At 35.6% G+C, this 23,557-nt stretch overlaps 1 protein-coding gene across 3 annotated transcripts in view; it reads right to left on the minus strand.

Moving 5' to 3' along the window:
* Window positions 1-23,557, minus strand: part of cd2ap (CD2-associated protein) — a 54,392-nt gene that overhangs the window by 8,548 nt on the left and 22,287 nt on the right. Inside the window, exons 6-16 of one of the 3 annotated variants that reach the window (XM_056269311.1) lie at window positions 22,885-23,051; window positions 19,613-19,706; window positions 18,994-19,088; window positions 17,969-18,067; window positions 17,701-17,754; window positions 8,531-8,567; window positions 6,128-6,190; window positions 3,755-3,902; window positions 3,198-3,304; window positions 1,413-1,525; window positions 665-751 (exon numbers count right to left, since the gene is read on the minus strand). In XM_056269311.1, the coding sequence (XP_056125286.1) occupies window positions 665-751; window positions 1,413-1,525; window positions 3,198-3,304; window positions 3,755-3,902; window positions 6,128-6,190; window positions 8,531-8,567; window positions 17,701-17,754; window positions 17,969-18,067; window positions 18,994-19,088; window positions 19,613-19,706; window positions 22,885-23,051 (1,064 nt within the window). Of the gene's footprint in view, window positions 1-664; window positions 752-1,412; window positions 1,526-3,197; window positions 3,305-3,748; window positions 3,903-6,127; window positions 6,191-8,530; window positions 8,568-17,700; window positions 17,755-17,856; window positions 17,926-17,968; window positions 18,068-18,993; window positions 19,089-19,612; window positions 19,707-22,884; window positions 23,052-23,557 lie in introns of all 3 variants that reach the window. The other 2 variants (XM_056269312.1, XM_056269310.1) reach the window with 2 other exon arrangements.

Raw genomic sequence — 23,557 nt, forward strand, 5'->3', positions numbered from 1 at the left:
CCCTGCTGAACATAAAAGCTGCGGTTTCAATTACATTTCTTTTAGCTTTTATATCTAAAAAGCAGCAATAATGACAAAACATATCACTGATCAAACTACAACCACATTATTTGCCAAAATTAATTTCAATATTATTTTATTAGGGGTTTTTTTATCACTCCAAAAACTACCAGACACCCAATCACGACTGCCGTACAATAAATAGTTCTCTTTTTTGACAGAGATTTTGACTGAATGACCAAATATGAGAACCATCTGTGTGAAACCAGACAGTGTTTCAGTCCACTTTACATAAGCTTAATGTAAAGAACACTACATACTAAAATACCAAGTCCTCAGGGCTGAAACCTCATTGAAAAAGAAGAGCCAGACATTCAGTCGAGATCGTATCAGAGTTGTTGATTGTTCACAAACCCTTGAGAACGTAATTTCATGGGATGTATTATTCTCAAGGAGCCACAGATAATCAGGCCCGATCTTTTGGTTAGCTATTCAATTACTCGACTCAGATATTACAGAAAGGCACATAAGATTCTTGCATTAAAGGGATAGTTCACCCAAAAATGAAAAATTCTGCCCTTGTTTATTTGCCCTCATGTCATTCTAAACATGTATATCATTTACAGAATCTTCTTTTTTTGTGTACTATATATTCCTGATTTACCTTAAGCGAATTCTGTGCGGAAAGCACAGGGTCAACTTCATCCACTTCCTCGGTTTTCTCAGCTTTCTCGCCAATCTCCTTGCTCGGCTGTAAGACATTACAGAGCGTTTTAGAAAAACATGTGAAGAGCAAAGTGCAAATAGTGCTATACTTGACAAGCATCCCATCTGGGCTTTCATTGGTAAAGCTTTTTTTGATCCAGACTAGAGAACTGCATGATCCCTTCTCTATGCCACCCTTCACATCGCAAAAACTGCTCAAAATAGATGTATAAATTTAAAAACAAATGTTAGTGCTTATGGTAGTATAAAGAGATTTAGCAGATACTGGTTTGAGATTGTGGGACATCTGTGATTTCACCCATGACAATTATTGAACTCAAAAAAAATAAAAATTCCTAACACAAACTAGCACAACAATTCTGTGAACCAAGTGTATTTATTGAAAATTATAAAACTGCTATGGATGCTGCTTGGTTGATATAAATAATTATTTTGTGTTTTTCTTCTATCAAAAATGGCATTTAATGATTTTTCTTAATAAAATAATACAAATGACATCAATTTTAATTAAAATGTTATCTCGAAGTGGAAGCATGGTACTTAATGAATGTGCTAAATAAAATAACGTCTTAATGAAATGTTATAATTAAAATGTTTTGCTTAAAAAAATAATACTTTTTGTGTCATTTTCGATGACTTTTGCATTAGTATATTACTGAGAGACCAGGGCTCAAGCTTCTACTCACCGATTGGCCTCTGTGAGCAGGCGGTCTTCTCCCAGGCATCTTTGGTCGCTGTGCGGTAGGGTGGGTTAACTTCTCCGAGGTAGAGGAGACATCATCAAAACTCATGAGATTAGCTATGGGAATAAGACACATAAAATATTTACTTCAAACATGAGAACAGTCTTCAGTCACAAAGGTCAAACACGATCCATCTAAGCTGAATTATAATTTAGAAGTTATATTTGAGCCAAAAAATGAGTTTGGAGCCAATTTAAAAGTCATATGAGGTAATAAAGTAAGTTTACACCCCGTCTAGGTCAAAACCCAACAGAGCAGGAAATTACAATCATGACTAAGTGATGGGTATATAAAGACTGTGTCATGTTTGAAAATTTTTCAATCGATCATCTTGGTTTAGCTGTCAGTTTGATATCTTGAAATCTGGCACTTAAAATTTACCTGATGGATTTTATATGCCCACCATTACCTACTTAACAATTTTATCCCATCAGCCATAACCTGACTTTCTGATTTTCTCTTTCTGAAGGTCTGCTGCATTGAAATGCTCATGACCTTTCGTGAAGATGTGATTACACCAACTTTGGTGCTACTTTGGTCAACCTTTTAGAAAAAAAGAAGCTTTTATCCCAAAACAGTGAATCTGCTCAAACGTAATTTCTTTTCGATGTAATCATCTTTCTCATTGTTTCCTTTTCATCAATTGCCTACTTTGAAGCAATTTTTACTCATTTTCCAAGCAAAATATGGTGCCTTAGATAAATAAGTCTTTAAATACAGTGGCACACTGGAAGACGTTTAACTTTGTCTTCATCACAGTATTACAAATTAATGCCAAAGAACTAATTTTATACAGACAGCTAGCCTTAATTGAAACTTGTTATCAGAATAAGCTTGAGCCGAGAGATTAGTTGCACTAATCAGCCAATTAAACAAATTTTGATTACTCTGCAGTGATTATAATAGTTTCTCAAATGTCTCAAATGTACCTCTAACTAAGATTCCTAAAAAAATAAGCAATATAATGATATGAAATATTCTTTTTTACAGCCGATATCTTTTAACAGCCGAAAAGACTATCATCTCCAGCTCAGGAAATAATTCAGAGTTAATTAATTTGCGATTTTCACAAAGCATAGACAAAGCATTCCAAGATTCAAAACATGGTAAACCTTGAGAAATAACTTACTAAAGACTTCTAAAGATATCCTTAAAACAATCACCAAAACAACAATGTAAAGATGACACCCAAAGTCTCTTCAAAATCCCATGGAATGATGTTCTCAAGGGTTTTGTTCATCATATAAAGCGATCGAGCCTCTTCAGTAAATTTGGACTAAACCGCTCAATTCATATGGATTAGATTTACGATCTGATTAGATTTACGATCTCTTTATGAACATTTTGAAGCGTCACAGGTCATTTTTAACATGAACTTTTTTTTTTTTAACTAAAATCTTTGAAAAAGTGGCTGGTGCAATATTAAGCACAAGATGGGGTGACAAATGGATAGAAGTAGGGCATGAAATCATGGAGATTACTGAGGATTTAGAACATGACAGCAGGACTCTTCCCATGCTCCTTTGAGGCTGAGCAACCTGCTCTTTCTGTGCAAGAGGAATAATTCTGCTCCCAGAAAGTGATCCACAGTGCTTATCCACAAACAGAGCTCGGATTCACCCACAACACCACAGCAAAAAACCCACTGAGCTGAGAAAAAAAAAAAAAAACCCACACTGAATGAGCCATGTTATCATTGAATATCAAAACCAGCAAAGAACAGCTTACCCGTTTCTGAATTCTTCTCGCCGCTGTCCACAACAGTGGATTTTGGCTTGATTGGTACAGGTTCGGCCTCTGACTTTGTTCGTGTGAGGGGAACTTCTCCATTGTGCCTGTGGGGTTTAAGAGGCATCACAGTCACACTCTAAATGCAAAGCTATGTTGCCATATAGACCTTATGCGCCAGAGAAACAAGCGCGCAGATATCTTGAGAATCTTGAAGAAGAAAAAAATCTCACAATGCATTGCAACAAGCTGAGAGTAACATGTTCATGTTAATATGAAAATACTCATTTTCAAATATAAATACATGCATACATGTAAAATGCATTTAGAAATATAAATAATAATTTATTATAATATTTGGGTTAATAATAATAATAAATATTTGGCTTTAATTATATATTTCAAATTAATATTTTTATCCTTGGGACAAATTATAATTCAATATTTGATATAATACAAATATTAATATAATAATTTGAATATACTTTTTAACACCAGGGAATCTTCTGAAATAAAATAAAATGCATTATGATAAAGCTTGTGACACCAACACTTGCTTGGCGGCTGGTGATGGAGTGAGAGGCAAGTCAGGTCGTTTTGTGTGGATGGAAGGACGCAGCAGTCCCTTGCTTGGAGGCACAGGCTTTTTCGGGGGGACGGTGGGGCCAGCAGGTTTGGCTGGTTTCTCTGGCAAGGGCTTGACAACTTTAAAGACACAAATGACAAAAATATATATATATGTTTTGAGACAATAAATGTCTACCTAATCATTGTTCTAATTTGGATTATTAATTCATGTATGTCTTTTATAAGCTTCTGATAGCTAAGAGATTTAATTATCTAAATGCAGGATATTACTATAAGATTAATTCAGCAATATGATTAGCCCCCCCAACTGGTTTGAGCATTTCATATAACTCTCAACATATTAATTTTATGTCTATTGATTCTTGGCACACAATCGCAAAAATCAGCAGAAACCCATGAGAGCAGAAGCCACTTATTTACTGTAAGTAGTGGTGTAATGCATGTAATGTACTGAACTTCTCCTAATGACACGAGGAACTTTCATGAGCGTACACACTGACATATATGTCTCAAAGTAGGTCAGGGGAGATTTCGGCAGGATGTTTTCACCACATCGATCTGCTTCTATCTTCTCAAATCGATGCATTTTTTCATGTAATCACACTTTCCGATATTCACATTCAGTCTATCGTTCAATTTGTAACACTTGGTCTAAATAAGAGTCCAGCTTTCAAACACCACAGAGTTAATCAGATATACATTCATATGAATAGAAAGTACTCGGCAGGAAGCCCTTGAGGCAAACACAACAGCAGATCCTCAGACATCCTCAAAGTGCATGACAGTTTTCCTACAAAGTCAACAGTTATACAAAGTACTTCATTAACAGTATTCAGAGTGCACACACTAGATGACTTTGATGATGCAAATTTCAATGCAAATAGTGATGGTCTCGATACAGATTTCCTGCTTCAACTTTATTCCATTTCATTAGCTTTCCATTTAATCTCTATTATTCATTTTCAATATCTGGGTATATTTCAGGTATAAGCCCATTTTGCTTATATATGATAGAGCTGCATGATTAAACGTTAAAAGATCACAATCTCGATTCTAACACTCACACGATCTTATCCCTAAATTCAATTCAATTCGATTTATTTGTATAGAGCTTTTCACAATATATATCGTTTTGAGGTGACTGTGTCAAAATAATGTCCATGTGTCAAAAACAGTTCTATGATCATCATAAAAAACAAATCATACAGTTAGCCAATATCATGTATTCATTTAGGCAGAAACAATGAGCTCATTAAAGCAATTGATACAACAATTTGGCAGTGGCGCATGTTGCAACGATTCACCTGTCACTGTGCCAGAACATTCAAATATGCGTTGTTGCTACCGCCGAGCCAGGGAGAGCAGCGAACTGTATAAAACAGCTTCACAAACAGTCTTTTTCAATCACACAGTATTGTTATTTCTCTATTACAATAATTCAGATTATCATAGAAGTACTGGCTAAAAGTTTCTATAAACACTGATGTCTACTTAGATCAAAATAGAGCAATTTATAGCAAATTTCATAGCAACCTTTTGAAAGTAATTCACATCAATTTCATCGTAACAAAAGTAAGTGGCGACAACTGACTGTTAAATTGTTTTATTTGTCATTGAATCATCCATTCAGGAGATTCGTTCAAAAACGCTGTTTCATCATAATGATAACAATATAATTCTAAAACCTGATCTAAATATAAAAGAGTAGTAACACCACACCGATAAATACACTGACAGCCACTGACAGTCGTTATGTTCTTTATGCTCACCCAGACTGATAAATAGAAAGTTTGAAAAAATCCTGAAATAGGTTTTTTTTTTGTTGGTAATATTAGAAATTACTTTAATGCCACTTTTGATCAATTTAATGAATCCTTGCTGAATAAAAGTATATATTTTTTTCTAATAAAAATATACTGACCCCAAACTTTTGAATGGTAATGTTTAAAATAATAATCCAAATAATTAAACTATTCAAAACAAATCAATTATCAAAATCAACAAAGACGTCTCCATTGTAAGTGTCGTGATGTTGGGTTCTTGCAGTGCACATAGACAGCTTATGCTTTAGCAATCTAGTTGCATTGTGTGACTGCTTGTCTGCAGTGAAGATTGGGTATGAAACAAGTGAAATGTCTGAAGGCATGAAAGCAAGAATGATTCACTCCTCAGGTTACACAGACTCTTAATAGGCTCTCAGCAAATAAATTAATTAATAAAAAGAAAAAGGGCCTTGGTGATTTTTGGGTATGTTAAAACAGGAATAAAACTGAAATCACAGTCAGCAAGGTCAATTTCAATTTGTTGTATAACAGAAACTGGGCAGCGAAACCCTCTCTTACCTTTATCTTCAGGCCGTGGCTGCGGTTGCTTCTTGTCCACACTGGGGGCCTCAGGTTTCAGGACTGAGAAACGAAGCATATTGCCTGAGTTAACAATATGTTTTTAGGTACTACACTGCAGATAAAAGAACAAAACGACTTCTGAGACAGACTCTTGAACAGAATAGGAAACATACAGTCTATGACTTGCATTTCCTGTGTGGGTTGGAAAGACAGACCAAATCTTTGCAACCCTCTGCAAAAGCTTTCTATAAAGCAATTGGGATGATGCGGTCTCCTTTGATGCACATCCGCTTTTATTGTTTGCATGTTTGGCAGACAAGAGCTGTGAGGGACTGACTGACTTACAGCTGCCTTATCAGACTTCACATCTGCATTGCCAGATCATTTGATTTTGACACTAACATAGTCAACTACAAGTTGATGCATCAGTCTTAGTGGCCGTATACAACTAAAAAACTTTTTATGCAGTTTCGCCATTCATTTACATGACACAGGCGTTATAAATAATGTTATAAACAAATGACACAATGTTTTCTAGAAAATGTGTTTATAGAGTTAAATTAAAGCTGTAAATTAAATAAATTAAATTCAACTACATTATATTGAATTTAATCAATTCAATAAAATACTGTTCATTATTTTATTAATTTAAAAAAAAGAAGATTTTTTTTGCAATTTCTTTGTAAATAATGTAATTTCGTTAACACTAAATGAAAAATAAATATATAAAAAAAAATTGTGATGGTGTCAATAAAAATATAGTAATGCAGCCGCTCTAAGACATGGCTACAAAGGAATCCTCAAGCAATATAAAATGATAAAAGCAACTTAAAGGGTTAGTTCATCCAAAATGAAAATTCTGTCATTAATTACTCACCCTTAGGGGCGGGCAATCTTCCAAAGATATCATATCACGATCTTAAAACAAACAATCATGATCCACGATCTGAATCACTAACCTTCCCAATTTTGAGATGTACTATCGAGAATATCCAAACTGGAACAAGCCTATGGATTTATCCATTTGTACAATTTAAAACACAGTATTGCATTAAACAATCAGTTGTCAAAATAGTAATTAAACCCTGAGTTAAACTTTAAAACACGACTCACTGTTTGAATTAAACATATCGATTCTTATCTAAAACTACTAAAGTTATTGAGCAGTGAGTGTTTTTGTCATTGTCTTTTGTTTAATATACATGACACAGACAGCCGTATTTGCATTACACTTTAAGACCGAATGCATGGATCTAATATGATGAAACGCATCCGATTTCTTTCCCAGTTGTTTATAACTGACTGTCTTTATGTAAATACTCGCCAAGACAGTCATTTTGACACATTTTGTATATATTTGACCGTTTAGGCACGGGCCTGAAACCCCAAGAATACTTTGCTCGTCGCATTTTAATGCGCTTTTAATAACACTTTTTAAAATAAAGCATGTCCCCAGTAGACTACATTTTACAACAGTTACGTTATATGATTTGACTGATTGGGACATTAAGTTTAGGCTTTTAAGCAAGCGGCACAATGATCATTTATCAGATTTTCATAATCGTTGGAAGCACTCACATCGCTTCATAAAATTGAGGTTAAACCACTGGAGTCACAAGGATTACTTTAATGACGTCTTTACTACCTTTCTGGGGTTGGTAGGCTGTCAATGGAGGGACAGAAAGCTCTCAGATTTCATTAAAAATATCTTAATTTGTGTTCCGAAGCTGAACGAATGTCTTATGGGTTTAGAACGACATGAGCGTGAGTAATTAATGACAGAATTTTCATTTTTGGGTGAACTATCCCTTTAAGCTAATAATAATGATTTTCAAAATGCATCCGTGAGTGTGTGGGCACGCATGGTCTCTGTGTTCAATGCCATAATTAAATATGCCGAATTATCTTGCATCACCTCTAATCTTCTCACCATACACCAGCATACTTCTCTGAAAACCGCAGAGGAAGCAGCTCAAATCAATATGCCATCTTCCACCAGTCTTTATCCACTCACATACTGATGCAGACATATTGGCATGTTCCCTTCAAGTACCACTGTCAAGGCCCATCAAATCATGTCAGCTGCCTGCAGCTAATAATTGAATATTAACTAGCATCTTTTGAATCTTAAAGGTCAATGACAGGCAAAAACAAGCGAAAGATGTTTGAAGACAATGAGCTTTAAACTTATCAGAGGGATTTTGTGGCTCTTATCACATATGATTGCGAGAGTCATTGAGCATTATCTCAGCAACCAGAATACGTTTGATGACACTTTAAGCTCTTTTTATACCTCAGAGGTCTCACAGCAGCTTGAAATGAAAAGAGAAGAGTAAAGCGATGTAATCAAATTCATGCAATCAGTGAGATGTGAAATGGTATGTTAAAAATGTGACATACCTGAGGTTTTGGATGGTGGTGGGGGCTTCTTTGGCTTCTGTGGAGAAACAACAAAATATGAGAATGCATTAAAAATCAGGGATTTAAAATCTAATTTAAACCTGGATATAAACTTTTAGGCCTGTGAAAAAGGAAAATTTGTGACTGCTAATGAGAACTGACAGAATGTCACATGATTTTGCTTCCATTGATGCACAACATGCTCTTTGGATCATTCTTTCTTAAATTATGCTGGAAAACATGGTTTTACCCAAACACAATAGTTCATACTTGAGTGCTGCTGTCAGCATGAAATGAAAATTCACCCTGTTTTTTCTTAATGGATGTAGTTATTATCCACTCATGCACCAACGCAGAAATATTGGCATGTTCCCTTTAAGTACCACTGTCAAGGCCCATCAAATCGTGTCAGCTGCCTGCAGCTAATAATCGGACATCAACTAGCATATTTTGAATCTTGAAGGTCACTGACAGGAAAAAAAACGCAAAGAAATAGCGAGAGACCTCAATTCAGTATCCATCCACTATATGAGATGTGCACAGAAAACTGAGCGCGAGTGCCGAATTTAGGGTTTTTTCTGCGTCTTCTTAACCTTAAAAGGTTTAAAACCACATTAAAGTGAGCACAGGAATCGATAGGCGTAATCAAAATTTAAATTTTATAACAAATATCTGATTCCTGACCTTAAGTATCCGATTTTAGAACTGGAATCGATTTCCGATTCCCAACCCTAGTCTCTTCACAGGTCAGGCTAACATAACCCCTAGCGGCATAACTCTGCATAACATAACTAAAACAGGATCTTAAAAAGCTCATCAACCTAAAATCAGCAGGAACTGAAACATGAAATGGCTGAGTCTGGAAATCCCCCAGCCTCCTCTTTGATGGAGGATTTGATGACTTGTCAGTGTCAATGAATCGGCTGCACTGATTACCAGAATAAATCGCCTCACTTAACATGTATCACAGCATCAGTATAAGTTCAAACAACAACACAGGCATAGATCAACATTTGCAACTGACATACCGGTAGATCTGTATCATTTATCAGAAGGTCAGCATGAACATTCATAACCTCTGTCATGTACATGATTCTGGTGTTCATTCACTTATGCATGAATGTAGATTAAGAGGATTATACAACTGCTCTGCCACACTTGAATTGATGTATTGTTCACAATAAGACCAGGAACATGTAATAACTAAGTAAACAGGGTCAATTTTGATTTTATTTTGACATTGTCAAAATTCTGGTTCATAAGTTAAGTATTTCATACGACATTTGTCACACAAGTCTACAAAAAACAAAGAAAAACAGCAGAATATATACTTTCTAGCTCTCTAGCAAAAAGATGCTTATGCCACTATGTTCTGGATAATCATCATGAGGGGAAAGGAAAATCTGAATAGATATCTGGTTTATAAGAATAAAGAGGGATTCAAAACACAGGCCAAGACATGGCCTTCCAATAATTCAGAGAGAATATGAACAAGAATTTGTAAAAAAAAAAAAAAAAAAAAAAAAAAGACAATTAAATTTGAACTGAACCTCCATTAAGTCCTACTCACTTTAAAGTGCCCCTATTATGCAATTTTAAAAATGACAAATTTTGTACGGAAGCCCTGAACCACAACGTAAAAAATAACAATAACAATCCGTAACATTTTTTTTTCTAAAATTACGAGAATAAAGTCGTGGCGTTTCGAGAATAAAGTCTAAACATTTCGAGAATAAAGTCTAAACATTTCGAGATTAAAGTCTAAATATTTCGAGATTGAAGTCTAAACATTTCGAGATTAAAGTCTAAACATTTCTAGATTAAAGTCTAAACATTTCTAGATTAAAGTCGAAACATTTCGAGAATAAAGTCGTAATATTTTGAGAATAGTCAACATTACGAGAATAGAGCCTTCAGTAGAAGGTTTTTTTTTATTTTTTATTTTTTTAAGAAATGCTTGCGTGAAGTCGAACTGCCTCGGACATGGATCTAAACATAATATTAGCTTTTTACTTTTATCTGAGTTTACAACAAAAGGAAATTCTACAGGTGCTAATCTACCAACATGGCATTACCATTTGTTTTAGGACGTTAAAAAATATACTGCGCCGGAATAAACTTTACAGGCAAAAACACTTTTCAGACTGGATGGAGGTAGCCAGCTTTATTTCTGAGGAAATCAGGGGATACGGTCAAATGATTGGATACAGAATGATGCACTTAAAATTTATCCAGAAAGGATTTACAGTGAAGAGGGAGACAGTACGGTTACTGTTAAGTGTTCTCAATCTCGACCCAGATGGCGTTGCCTAGACGAGCACGAAGACACGTAGCCTACGTACAGAAATAATCTCAAAATATTTTGACTTTACTTTTGAAGTATTTCAACTTTATTCTCGATATATTTCGATTTTAATCTTTAAAAAAAGATAAATAAAAAAATAAAAAATTACGAGATTAAAGTCGAAATATTTCAACTTCAATCTGGTAAATTTTAGATTTTTTGTTTTGTTATTTTTTTAGTTATTTTTTGTTTACGTTGCGGTTAAGGGCTTCTGTAGTTTTGCATCCAGAAAAAAAAAAAAAAAAAACTTTAATTTTCTCATAACATACATTTCACATCACCTAATTTCTCAATGAACCTGAAAACATTTCGTATAAAGATTCTCTCTAAACCCCTCCTTTACTCTGCTCTGATTTGGTCAGACAGCAGAATCTGTTGTGATTGGTTACAGTGCATGTCGGAAATGAAACAGCCATTATTTTATCTGAATTTCAGCTCCGGAGACTTCCTTCGCATTTAATACACAGCCTTCCAGGCATCAGCTACAACTAGGGTGGGTCAAAGAACACCATAGGCTGGCATTATGCAAATTTGTTACATTGTTACATAGGTATGTAACAAGAAGTTAGACTGGAATTGTTGACGACTTGTTTCGGTAGTTCAGAATCGATTCTTTCTTTTAGGAGACAATATATTTTTATTTGACCTGCACTTTGATCTTTAAAACTGTAGTCCTTTTACATTCACAAACAGCTGTATTACACACTGCATGAAAGGTAATATTAAAAAAAACACAATAGGGGCACTTTAACAGTCACACTTATGTTTAACTAAAAAGAGAGACGTCTCACTGCTCAAATTGGGGGGGAAAACTAAAGAAAAATGTTGAGCAAATAAAACAGATAATGCCACCTCTGTAAATCAGATGCAGCTTAAATGCCTATTTACTACAGTAATAGAGTGCCGAAGTTACGACGTCACTCTGTAGGCCAAAACGCGGAAGTGAGTTAGCATTTTAGCACTCTCGGTTCCCTCGCTCTAAAGTCTATGGGATTTTTGAATGGGTTTTTGCTAAATCGCCTGAAATAAGGTCTGTGGTGAACAAACCCTCTAAATATTTTCACGTTTTGATCTATGACATACAACACACAGTTATAACCTGCTTGTGGTTTTTTAAACTTTATTGTGTCTGCTTGTGTTTTTTAAAAACTTTATATAGGCTTCAAAATGTATACATTTTGGATTAACTTGTAAAGATGATTTTGATACACAAAACGTGTAAGGGTCACAACTCTTTGTTAAACACAGATCTTATTTTTTGCGATTTTCCAAAAGTCTATGGGGAAAATGCATAGCTTTTCGATCGAGGGAACCCATGCGCCGCTATAGCTTACGAGTTGTCCTACAACGTGACGTCATCACTTCGGCACTCTATTGCACTGAAGTAAGATCTTAGTGAAGTGAGACAGTAATACGTTTGGTTAAAGGTCCCGTTCTTCGTGATCCCATGTTTCAAACTTTAGTTAGTGTGTAATGTTGTTGTTAGAGTATAAATAATAATATCTGTAAAATTATAAAGCTCAAAGTTCAATGTCAAGCGAGATATTTTATTTAACAGAAGACCCCTACATCGAACGGCCCGTTTGGACTACATCCCTCTACTTCCTTCTTTAATGACGTCAGTAGAACAGTTTTTTGACTAACGTCTGCCCACAGGAATGCTCCCTCAACTCCCTCAACTTGAGCACTTCTTATAACTTACTGTGTTTACTCAGCACTTACGGTGATTTTCTGAAGTAAAACTGACGCTTCATCTTTGGTGTGATGTACAATAAACTTTATTAAACTCATCAGTATATGTTTGATCATCATTCGGACCTGGTCCGAAACAGCAGACTTGTAGGCAATAAATAATGGATACATACCAGCAGATGACAAATACGTTATAATAACCGTAATTAAACTACTAAACTATACCTGTTCCATCTCTATACAGCACTCTGACTCTGTAGGCATTATTGTCCGACTCGAGTTTCTGATATTCTCATCATTCCGTGAGATGAAATTGTCCTGAGAGACTGAGCGCGAGCTCATGAAGCTCCGCCCCCTGTGCCGGCAGCAGCAGCTTATTTGCATTTAAAGGGCACACACTAAAACAGCCCGTTTTTCTGAGCCCCAAAAAATGACAATTTAAACATGCTGTAAAAAATGATCTGTTGGGTATTTTGAGCTGAAACTTCACATACACATTCTGGGGACATCAGAGACTTATTTTACATCTTGTGAAAAGGGGCATAATACGGGACCTTTAAATTACCGTCACAGGCAGCTCAAGCAACCTCAACAGCTCACAATTTAGAAGAAATTAGACTTAGACCGTCTCTCACCAACCCTATCTACGAAGAAATATGTTTGGGGCCAAAGAAAAGCAAAACAATTTCCTCTCCCTCAACATCAGAGACATACCTGGAAATCAAGGGCTGAGGGGTTAATGTTCAATCGCTCACAGCAAACAGAGAAAAGCAGTCAAATCCTGCAGATGGGAACTCTTTGTTCAAATGTACAATTACAACAACAAAAAAACTGTTTAGTCAAGTTTAAAACTGTTTATACAAAATAAATAAATCAATTTCTAGTTCAACGCAGAGGATGATGTCTGTACACCAGTCAATTTATGCAATATATATACCAAGTTCTATCATGAAACTCTAGATGGCTAAGGCTGATTGGTCCTTAGATGCACCGATTGATCGGTTGGTGACCGGAATCGGCCGATTTTCACGTGATCGGCGACCGCCCGGTCAGTCTCACATAATCCGATTTTATGCCGGTCAAATGCACTCGGGCGCCGCATGATTAACATCGCGCAACATCAGCATTACACGTGCAAACGGAACTCACACATGAAGGAAAACTCATGAATTATGGCCGTTTCACACCGCAAGCGGGAGTAGCGCGTTTTTTTTGTTTTTGTTTGGCGTGCATGTTAATCAATGAGTGCATTCACACCGGGAGCCGGAGAAGCGCGTGAGCGTCGAGCAGGGGCGTCGCGTGAGCAACAGTGAAGCGCGGGTTTCGGCGCCGATCGAGTCCATTTTTGCTGCGCTCAATTTAAGTGAAAGCACACTTTTGATGGACAAAATAGATATGATTTCATCCAAAAAGTGCCCAAAATGCACAGAATTTGCATGTCTGCTGTGTTTTAACAAGAACTGAAGTCGGCTAGGCTATGTCAGAAAGAAAATGAAGAGACAAAAATATTTATAGAAAATTTACCCATTTAAACTTGTTTTTATTATTTCCCAATCATTTCCCTGCACATACTCCACTTGTCCTGTTTAGCTTGGCTTGACATGTGTCAGATGAGAGAAGAACTGTTTGAGAAATATAACTTGCCACTGATGTACAAGTGATTGCAATAGGCCTGTGTGTGTGTGTGTGTGTGTGTGTGTGTGTGTGTGTGTGTGTGTGTGTGTGAGAGAGAGAGAGAAATATCTTTATACTGGAAGGCTTTATTTATTTTATTTTTATTTGTTATTTATATATTATTTTATTGCCATTACCTGTTTTCATACAGAAGTTTAGTTTGCTAAATATAAATTTTTTTTAGTTGGATATTGGATGTGAAAAGGAAATGGTTCTTCCATAACACTGCACTTTAGATGTGTGTGAATTTCCCACACCAGGAGTAATTTATATAGTTCTATTTTATTGCGATTATCTGTTCAAAAAAAATGTTCTATGCAAAATGTTCTATTAAAGAGAAGATAGAAAATAAATATTTGTGAAATCGGAATCGGCTAAAATCGGTATCGGCAGGTCAAACTCAAGGAAAAATCGGAATCGGGATCGGCCTAGAAAATTGTAATCGGTGCATCTCTATCCTTAACGCAACCTGCAGACAATTACATTGTTAGCTACACGGCACATGCAGACTGGTAGCATCTGTAGCCAATGAGCTTGCTGCTCAACATTTAAATAGTTGGTCAGTGTTTGCTGTAGCAGTTTGCAATGCGCTTTCAAGGTTCCTCTGAAAACCTCCGCCTTCCCCAGCTCCACCTGTATAGATCTGCTACGGGTAATTTCATAGATGCTAGTCTCTGTACTTGCTAGGGCTGTGCGATTAATCGTATTTCAATTTCGGCATCCAACGATTATGAAAACAAGATAATCGAAGTACAATGATTATTGTTCCGCTGCCACATTCAGTCCAGTGCACTTTCCTTTCTTTCACAGCGGTGTGCTTTCACATCCAAATCAGCCGAATAAGTGAGTGATGTAAAATGCAGTCAACTGTTGCTAAACCGCGGGACGTGCTTGATATTAAACAGTGTTATTAAAAGAGCATTAAGCCGCGAAAGAGACGCTGTTCCCTAGAAGGCCACCTGTGCTTGCGCTCCGAGACGGGGCGGAACCACGCGCATACAAATATGTCGAAATGCCGTTTTGGTAAGTATCTTTGTAAACAGTTGTTTATGCCTTAAGTAAATGTAAGTGAGTGTGTAACAATATATCGGATCCGTGCAGCTCTTATTAAAGTGACAGTATCAACATTTATGACTCACTCACTGCTCTTGAATGAATAATTCAAATAATAAAGGATTCGTCTATATTTAATGTATACAGCAGTGTTATTTTACATTTGACAAAGGCTATTACTTATTCTGAATACCACTGTAAGTTCATCTTCCTGAAAGTGAAAAACCTAAAGTACTGTTTCTTTAATTTGTATTTTTCTTCCGCTCTATTTTTAGTCGGTTTTGTTTGTAATTAGTTTCTTTGTTCTTATTTTATTGCTGACTGTTTACTTGTCTTCTGTAACTGTTTTGAATTCTTTTTACTTGCATTAATTAACCTAGTATTAGTTTTTGCTGAAGTATCGATAACTGTGAAATTTCACTGACGTTTAAAATGACAAATGACGTTTAAAATGATAGTCTTATGAAATAAGACTTTCGTGTTAAATAATCGTGATTTCAATATTGACAAAAATAATCATGATTATGATTTTTGCCATAATCGAGCAGCCCTAGTACCTGCTCTGCAGTAGTAGCAGCATAAGGAGCAATAACAGCTGCAGCGTAGCAGCTCTTTCCCGCCAACAACAAATACATTAACTTTGTCCATATCAGTTACCATGATAAACTCTTCCAAGAGTTGCCTTGCCATGATAGTCACTTAAATATAAGGCAATGCAGACAACTACTACTCAATCATAAAAAAATAAAATATTTTTGGATGATATATAAATGCATTAATAATAAATGATAAAATAACAATAGATTCAAATGCCCAATATTGTGCTATTACCACATCTTGCGTACTGTTTATTTGAATGCTCTATAATATATGTCAACAACAATTTACAGAAACTGCCCTTTGTCCCCTTATTTCCTGATACAGAGATCACGTCTTATCATCTGACAGGATGCTTATAGGATAAAGGATTGATCATGGGCTGCCTAGAGTCCGTTGGAGGAATGAACACTTTCACATCTTCATGAACTGCTCGCTGATCTCCACAAGCCATCACATGAGCTTCAGCTCATCACATTCTCACTGCAGTAGCACAAAGACAATCATTCAGGCCAATCAGGTTGAAAATGAAAATGTTTCGAAAAAGAAAGAAAAACAATTATGCCGAGAGCATATCAACCCATGACCCCAGTCAGTGGAGGGATGTGAGGATTCACGGAATTTCTCCGGAAAATGGATGTGGCAGAGCATAACTTTTGCACGCACAAAACTCTGTTTGTTCTCTAGTGATGGTAGCTGGTGCTTTGAACAAATAATCTGCTCCTCACAATAAAAAGGGGGCCTTTTGTTCCACAGTTTGCCAAAGAGTGGTTAAACATGCACCCTCGGGGTAAAGACCTCAGAAGCTAGAATGAAGCTGTGTTTGTGAAACACATGGTGAAGATAAGTGGCTCCAATTGATTTAAATGCTTCTTTCAAGCTCAAATCCCCAACAGTGAATCACAAAAAGGCACGTGTTATTTGATATCGTCGGATATTGTCTGGACTGTTGTTTATTTTGGTTCTTAAAGTCTTTGATCAAAAGGTTTAGTACAGGGGATTCATTGAGAAACGGGGATAGGAGATTTAGAAAAGATTATCTCAATATTTGACGACACTCAATATACACTACCAGTCAGAAGTAAAAGGGATAGTTCACCCCAAAATGAAAATTCTGTCATTACTTACCCTCAAGTTGTTCCAAACCTGTATGAGTTTCTGTCTCAGTTGAACACAAAAGTAGATATTTTAAAGAATGCTGGTATCCAGACAGTTGACGGCCCCTATTGACTTCAATAATAAAAAATAAAAAAAATACTATGGAAGTCAATGGGTGCCGTCAACTGTCTGGTTACCAACATTATTTAAAATATCTTCTTTTTTGTGTTCAACAGCAGAAAGAAGCAGCTCATACAGGTTTGACATAAGGGTGAGTAAATGGTGACAAAAAACATTTTTGGGTGAACTATCCCTTTAAGACACAATTGATCGAATTCATGCTTCTCATGATCTTAAAAATCTTGAGATCAATGGTAAAATGCTTCGATTTACCGGTAGTTTTGTATAAGATTGTGCCTACAAATAAATGTCTTAACAATAAAGTAATTTTATGGTGGCAACTTTGGGAAAAGTAAATAATCAGTCACTAAATAATTCCCATACTGCCATTTCTGTTATAGTTTTGAATGATTTTATTATAGTAAACACAAAGGATGAGAAGGTGTCCAACTTTTGAAAGGAACTGTATCTGTCTTAATGCTCTCGAACAAATTGATACATGAAAGGACGGCAAAACTGACATATTTTTCCATTTAAAAAATAAGTGTATTCCAATAAGCAATTTTCTGACAAAATAATATGCATTGCTTACCTCCTCTGCTTCCTGTTTAGGAGATACTTTAAAGGAGCCTTTGGATGTTAGTGTCTGTATAAACAAAGAAAATAATAACTTTTGATTAGAGATTATTTTAAAAGAAGATTTTATTTGTCGTAACTGTAAACTGGTAGTTTTGAGGTAATAACTTTCCTTTCTGCAATCTTTAAATTGCACGTCTGCACTGGGTTGTTCAATTTCCTTTCCAGATAATGAAGACTCCTAAGGTAGACATAAATAACAGCATTAATGAATGCAAATTTACCTCTTTGTCTGTCTCAGGAAGCAGAGCAACAAAGTTGTCTGGAAAAACTCCCTCTCTGCCGTTGATCTCTCCTCTCCACCAGCCCGGCTCCCCTGTGTCCTAAAACATCAAAACCATCAACCACTCTGAACATAAATGGATTATTTCATGAAATACTACGCAACAGTTTCTGAATAATATGTCTTAAAAGCTTAAATACACATCATTATGAATGGAAAATGTAGATATATCCCTTGCCACTAGATGGTGGTCATGTATAAAACATTTTCCAGCTTTGATCTGCTTCCTGCTCAAGGCCTTTGACAAACAATGGGTGAATGTGTGAAACGGGTCTCCATGTGTCTTAACTTAAATAAAGCAAACATCCTCAGGTTTCTAACAGAACAGAAGTCATTAGTATGATATACAACAGCTACATTCTCATATAAACTTTCAAAGTGTCAGCAGATAGCATCAAACACACACAATGGGGAACACTACAAAACGCTTAGTCTCTGATCACTGTAGAATGATTTCACATCAGAATCCCCATCTGAGAGCTCTGTAATAGCAAAAATTGCATTATAGGTCATACAGGTTTAGACTATTTTCATCTTTGTGTGAACTTTTCCTTTAAATCATTAACAAGAGTGATTTCCATGCATAAGATATCAATATTCTTCATAATTAGTGTATAATATGTAATTCTAACATGTACCATTGAATATACTTCTCTGGCATAGTTTGCACAAATCTAACCTAACTCACACACCAGACTAAAATCGAGTACATGATATAGAATAACTGGTCTAAATGAAGCGATCAGAATTAACTGGTTTGAACGTCTTTGCAAAAGGTGGAGCCCTTCTGCCCAAACTCGTTTACACTGCTCCATGATAGCTTAACACTAAAAGTAAAAGTGTTTATTCCCTTTTTATGTACCCATGTTCCTAATGTTGATGCTTTGCGTTAAAAATCCTTGATTATGTGTCGTTTATTTAGAGATCCCTGTGGTTGAGGAGACATTTTATCTTTCTGTTACATACCTTACTCAGTACGTGGATGGTGTCACCCTCCTTTAAATCCAACTCATCTTGGTTAGTTGCTTCATAGGAGAAAGTGGCCTTGCAGTATTCTTTTACTACAGAAAGACAAGAAGAAAAAAAGAATATACCCATCCCATGGCATGAGTTACAATGATTTGTCTTATGTACCTACAGCAGGCCCTTTACTAAAAAATAGTGTTGTAAAAAGCTGTGGAGTGCCTGAAGTGCCACGTTGCCAAGTTATTTGTTCTGCTTGTGTTGTACAGACATCATTTAATGATTAAAGTAATGGCAGAGCATATAGAAACTTCACCCAAAGGGATCTATAATAGCTGGTGAAAGCTATCTGTTAGCATTCCTACTTTCCCTTGAGATCTGATGGTGTATGCATAAGAAAATGCACTTCGCAACTCATTATATATTCGTAAAGGACAGGCACTTTCAAAAATAGATAGGTATGCCAATCTATAATTTGCGCTTCTGATTCCCAAGAGGAGGAAAACTAGTCATAATCACTGCAGTCGGATTCAGGCATTCATGTCTGGTCCATTTCCATAAATCTCCTATCATTATTTTGATTATCATATACAGCTTTATGTCAACCTCCCCATGAACTCACCTTTTCCTTTGCTCTCTGCCTCTTTTTCTCCTTTAGGGGGTTCAGGAGAGCTCAAAGGGGTAGGTTTTGTGGCAGATGGTAATGATGGAATTGGCTAAAATGAAGCAGAACCACATATGGATTTACTGACACGGCAGCCACACAAACACATGCAGTTGCACACTGGAAGGTACAGACTGAGACAGATCAGCCATGCCTGGATGAAAGGAATGCTGGGTAAACAACAACCACTGTTGCCTGTTACATATGTACAGAGTAAATGGGAAAGCATGCCAAATTTAGTCTCAAATTTTGCAGTGCACCTGCGCAAGGACACAAACCTTTTTTTTTTTTTGTGAGTAAGCAAATAGTGAATAAGAAACCTACAGGGTATTTAGTAAATCCTCTGACCCTTACATCACATGATGGTGTGTTATAAATGACCTCTGAGCTCTTGATAATAGCCGTAGTAGAAGATCTAACTAATCTAAATGACATAATGGGATGCAAAATGTGATAAAAAGGGAAAGAGGAAGTATTGGTTAAATGCATTAATGCTGTAAACAGACCTAAATGACTTAAAAAAAACATGGAAGGTCATTTGTGGCGCATTTAACAACTTAAATATGATGCACTCTACCGTTCAAAAGTTTGGGATCAGTACGATTTAAAAAAAAAAAAAGAATACTTGTAGTTAGCAATGATGTAATAAATTGATCAAAAGTGACAGAAATATTTTATAACATTATAAATGGCTAAAATATTTCAAATGAATGCTGTTCCTTTGAACTTTCAATTCATCAAAGAATCCAGGAAAAAGTATCACTATTTAAAATATTATGCATATATTATGCATTACAACTGTTTTCAACATAATACAAAGAAATGTTTCTTGAGCATCATATCAGAATGATTTCTGATGGATCATGTGACGCTGAAGACTGGAGTAATGATGTATAAAATATAAATTATATTTTAAAATATATTAAAATAGAAAACAGCCATTTGACATTGCAATATTTCACCATATTGCAGTATTATTGTGTTTTTTAAAATCAAATAAATGTAGCCTGGGTTAGCATAAGAGAGTTCTTTCAAAAACATTTTATCTTCTGAATAGAATTACTCCTAAGTGAAGCAGAAAATTCAGCGAGAAATGTAACTAATCGTTATTTATATTAGGAGTTTAAAAACTTTTTAATGCAAAGGACCCTCAACTATAAAGGGAGCTATACATATTCATTTATATAGATCTACTTATAATGTGTGTGGAAAAATAAAAAGCATGATATTATGAAGAAAACATTGTATAAACAAAACTTTCATTATAGAATACATTCAATTTTGCTTTTATTTTTATTTTTTATAACCAAACCCTATCGTATACCCCCTGATTATACGACATATTGCATGGGACCATTCTGTGATGCTTTTAATTATTTTTTTTTAAAGCATGATGCTGGTCGCTGTTTACTGCCATTGTATGGATGAGTGCGAGCAGGAAATGTTTTTAAAATTTCTCCTTTTGTGGTCCCAGAAAAAGAAAGGACAAATGGCATTAGAACAACACCAGGGTGAGTAAATTATGAAATTTTCATTTTAGGGTTAAGTATTCCTTTAACAAATTGCACTTTTCACTTCTAGAAACTAAAAAAAAAAAAAAAAGTGTATTGCATTTCACTATTTGCGGATGTAACAAAAGGCCAGACAGGGATATTCCTCTCTCAGTTTGAGCTGTGCAGAGCACAAACGATAATAAGAGAACTAGTGCATGCCAGAATGCTTCAAAAATCAGCCACCCTAAATAATGAAGACCAAAAATAGAGGCATATTCCCTAAAAAGGATGGTCTCTCCCCATGAGACTGTCTGCCTATATGTAATGTCTTGAGCAATCACTGGAAACACTTGTATAGCAGTTAGACATGTAATTACCCTTCAACGCTCCATTGCTTATGGCTTTGGGAATGGGCAGAACACATTTTCATACATGCCAAGATAATGATATAATTTTATATGGCACTATTTTGTGGAAATGAAGCAGTAAATCAAGTTAGCATTATTTAGTCAATGGAAAATTATGTAACAAACACAATAAATAAAGGTCCCACTTTATATTAAGTGGCTTTAAGTACTGTGTACTTACATTGAAATTAATTAATTTGATACAATGGACTTATTGTGTACATACAATGTTTTTACATTGTACTTATATTTTGAAAATACCTGCATGTAATTAGAGAATGTAATTCATTTATGTAATTACATTTGTAATTACACAGTTGACCCTTCTCTTACACCTCAACCTACCCTTAAACCTACCCATACCACCCACCTGACCCTAACCTTAACAGTATCACATCTAAATAGCAGCAAAAGTATTTTACAATACAATCTGAACACAATAAGTACATTGTACTTATTTTTCGGTGTAAGTACATAGTACTTAAAGCCACTTAATATAAAGTGGGACCGGGTTGGAATAAGTTGACATGTACTTGCAAAATTACTTATAGTCAGTAGAGTATCTGTTGGAGGAGCATCACAATAAAGAGTCAGCAGATATTAAGCATACAGTCTACTAATACTCAATACTAATGAGAGTTAGTTGACATGTAGTTGCAAAGTTACAGAATGTTAAAGGGACCATCAAAATAAAGTGTTACTAAAAATTACAAAGGAACAAGTGCGGCTGAAACGGACAACAGTACACATCCTTCCAGATACACATTCAAACACAAAGTCCCACCTCCTCAAGATTTATACTTGGATTACAATATGTTGACAAAATGACTGTCAAAAATTAAAATGAACCACAACCATTATAAACACCCATCTGTCATTCCACAACATACATAGATCAAAGCTTGTGCAAACCGCAAAATAAATGTTTCTTATCATGACATGTTTAACAATCAGGACTCCATACGTTGAACAATCCAAAACTAGTAACAAGCAGAAAAATAAAAGACCAGAATCGAGACTATAATAATCTTCATTAATCCAACAGAGCCGACCAACCGTGTGACGTCACAGGTTGTAGGTACGTAACAAAAGCTAGAACATAACATTAGTCTTTTCTTTTAAATGGTTACATTTATCGTCTTTGTTGTATAATTTTTGATTAGAGTGAAAACCCATTTACTAAATAATGTTCACTTGACTGACTGCTTTATTTCTACTTTATCCATTTTGATCGTGAAAATCGCAATACTAAAAGTTTTCTTTGCTGCAATTATTGGGATCGGAACATTACAGGAAGGAAATACTTTGCCAGGCGCATGACAACACTTACTTTTTCTTTCTTTTCCTCGTTTACAGGTCCTCTTTGGGAGACTCTCAGTTTTACAGAGCCCTCTTTGAATATGTCGCCAAAGCCAATGCCTATAATCTTCTTCGGTTGGGCCATGACGCCATTGCCTGGGTGAGGGGAAGTGGGGCTAGACAGTCCATCTGTGTTATCTGTGAACACACACCTCTGTATGAGTAGTAGTACTGCCACAACAAGCATTACAAAGTTCTTATGTCACTTGTGAAGTAAACATTGATAAAATAATTGATATTATTTAAAGGATGAGTTCACAAAAAATTTGACATTAGACCTGAAAATTAATTAGTTGTTCTTACGAGTCTGATTTTTTCATTGAACTGATCTGTTCAAGACTGTAAAACTAACCTGAATCATTTGTTCAGACGGACTGTTTGTATTAAATCAGAAAACTTGGAATACAATACACAAGTCATATGGACTTTTATTATGATGCTTAAGCATACTTTAATTTTGAATCCCTCAGTGTCCATTCATTGTAATTGAGTGGTAAAGAACAACCCGTACAATTAGAATTTCTCCTTTTGGGTTGCACAGAAGGAAGAGAATCACACGGATTTGTATCAACAAGAGTAAGTAAATGATGACATTTTTACTGTCACTTTTATTTTTGGGCGAGCTGCCCAAAGGTGCACAAAGT

Source organism: Rhinichthys klamathensis, unplaced genomic scaffold (genome assembly GCF_029890125.1).
Source record: "Rhinichthys klamathensis goyatoka isolate OS25496 unplaced genomic scaffold, OSU_Roscu_1.1 h1tg000281l_1, whole genome shotgun sequence".
Taxonomy (NCBI): Eukaryota; Metazoa; Chordata; class Actinopteri; order Cypriniformes; family Leuciscidae; genus Rhinichthys; species Rhinichthys klamathensis.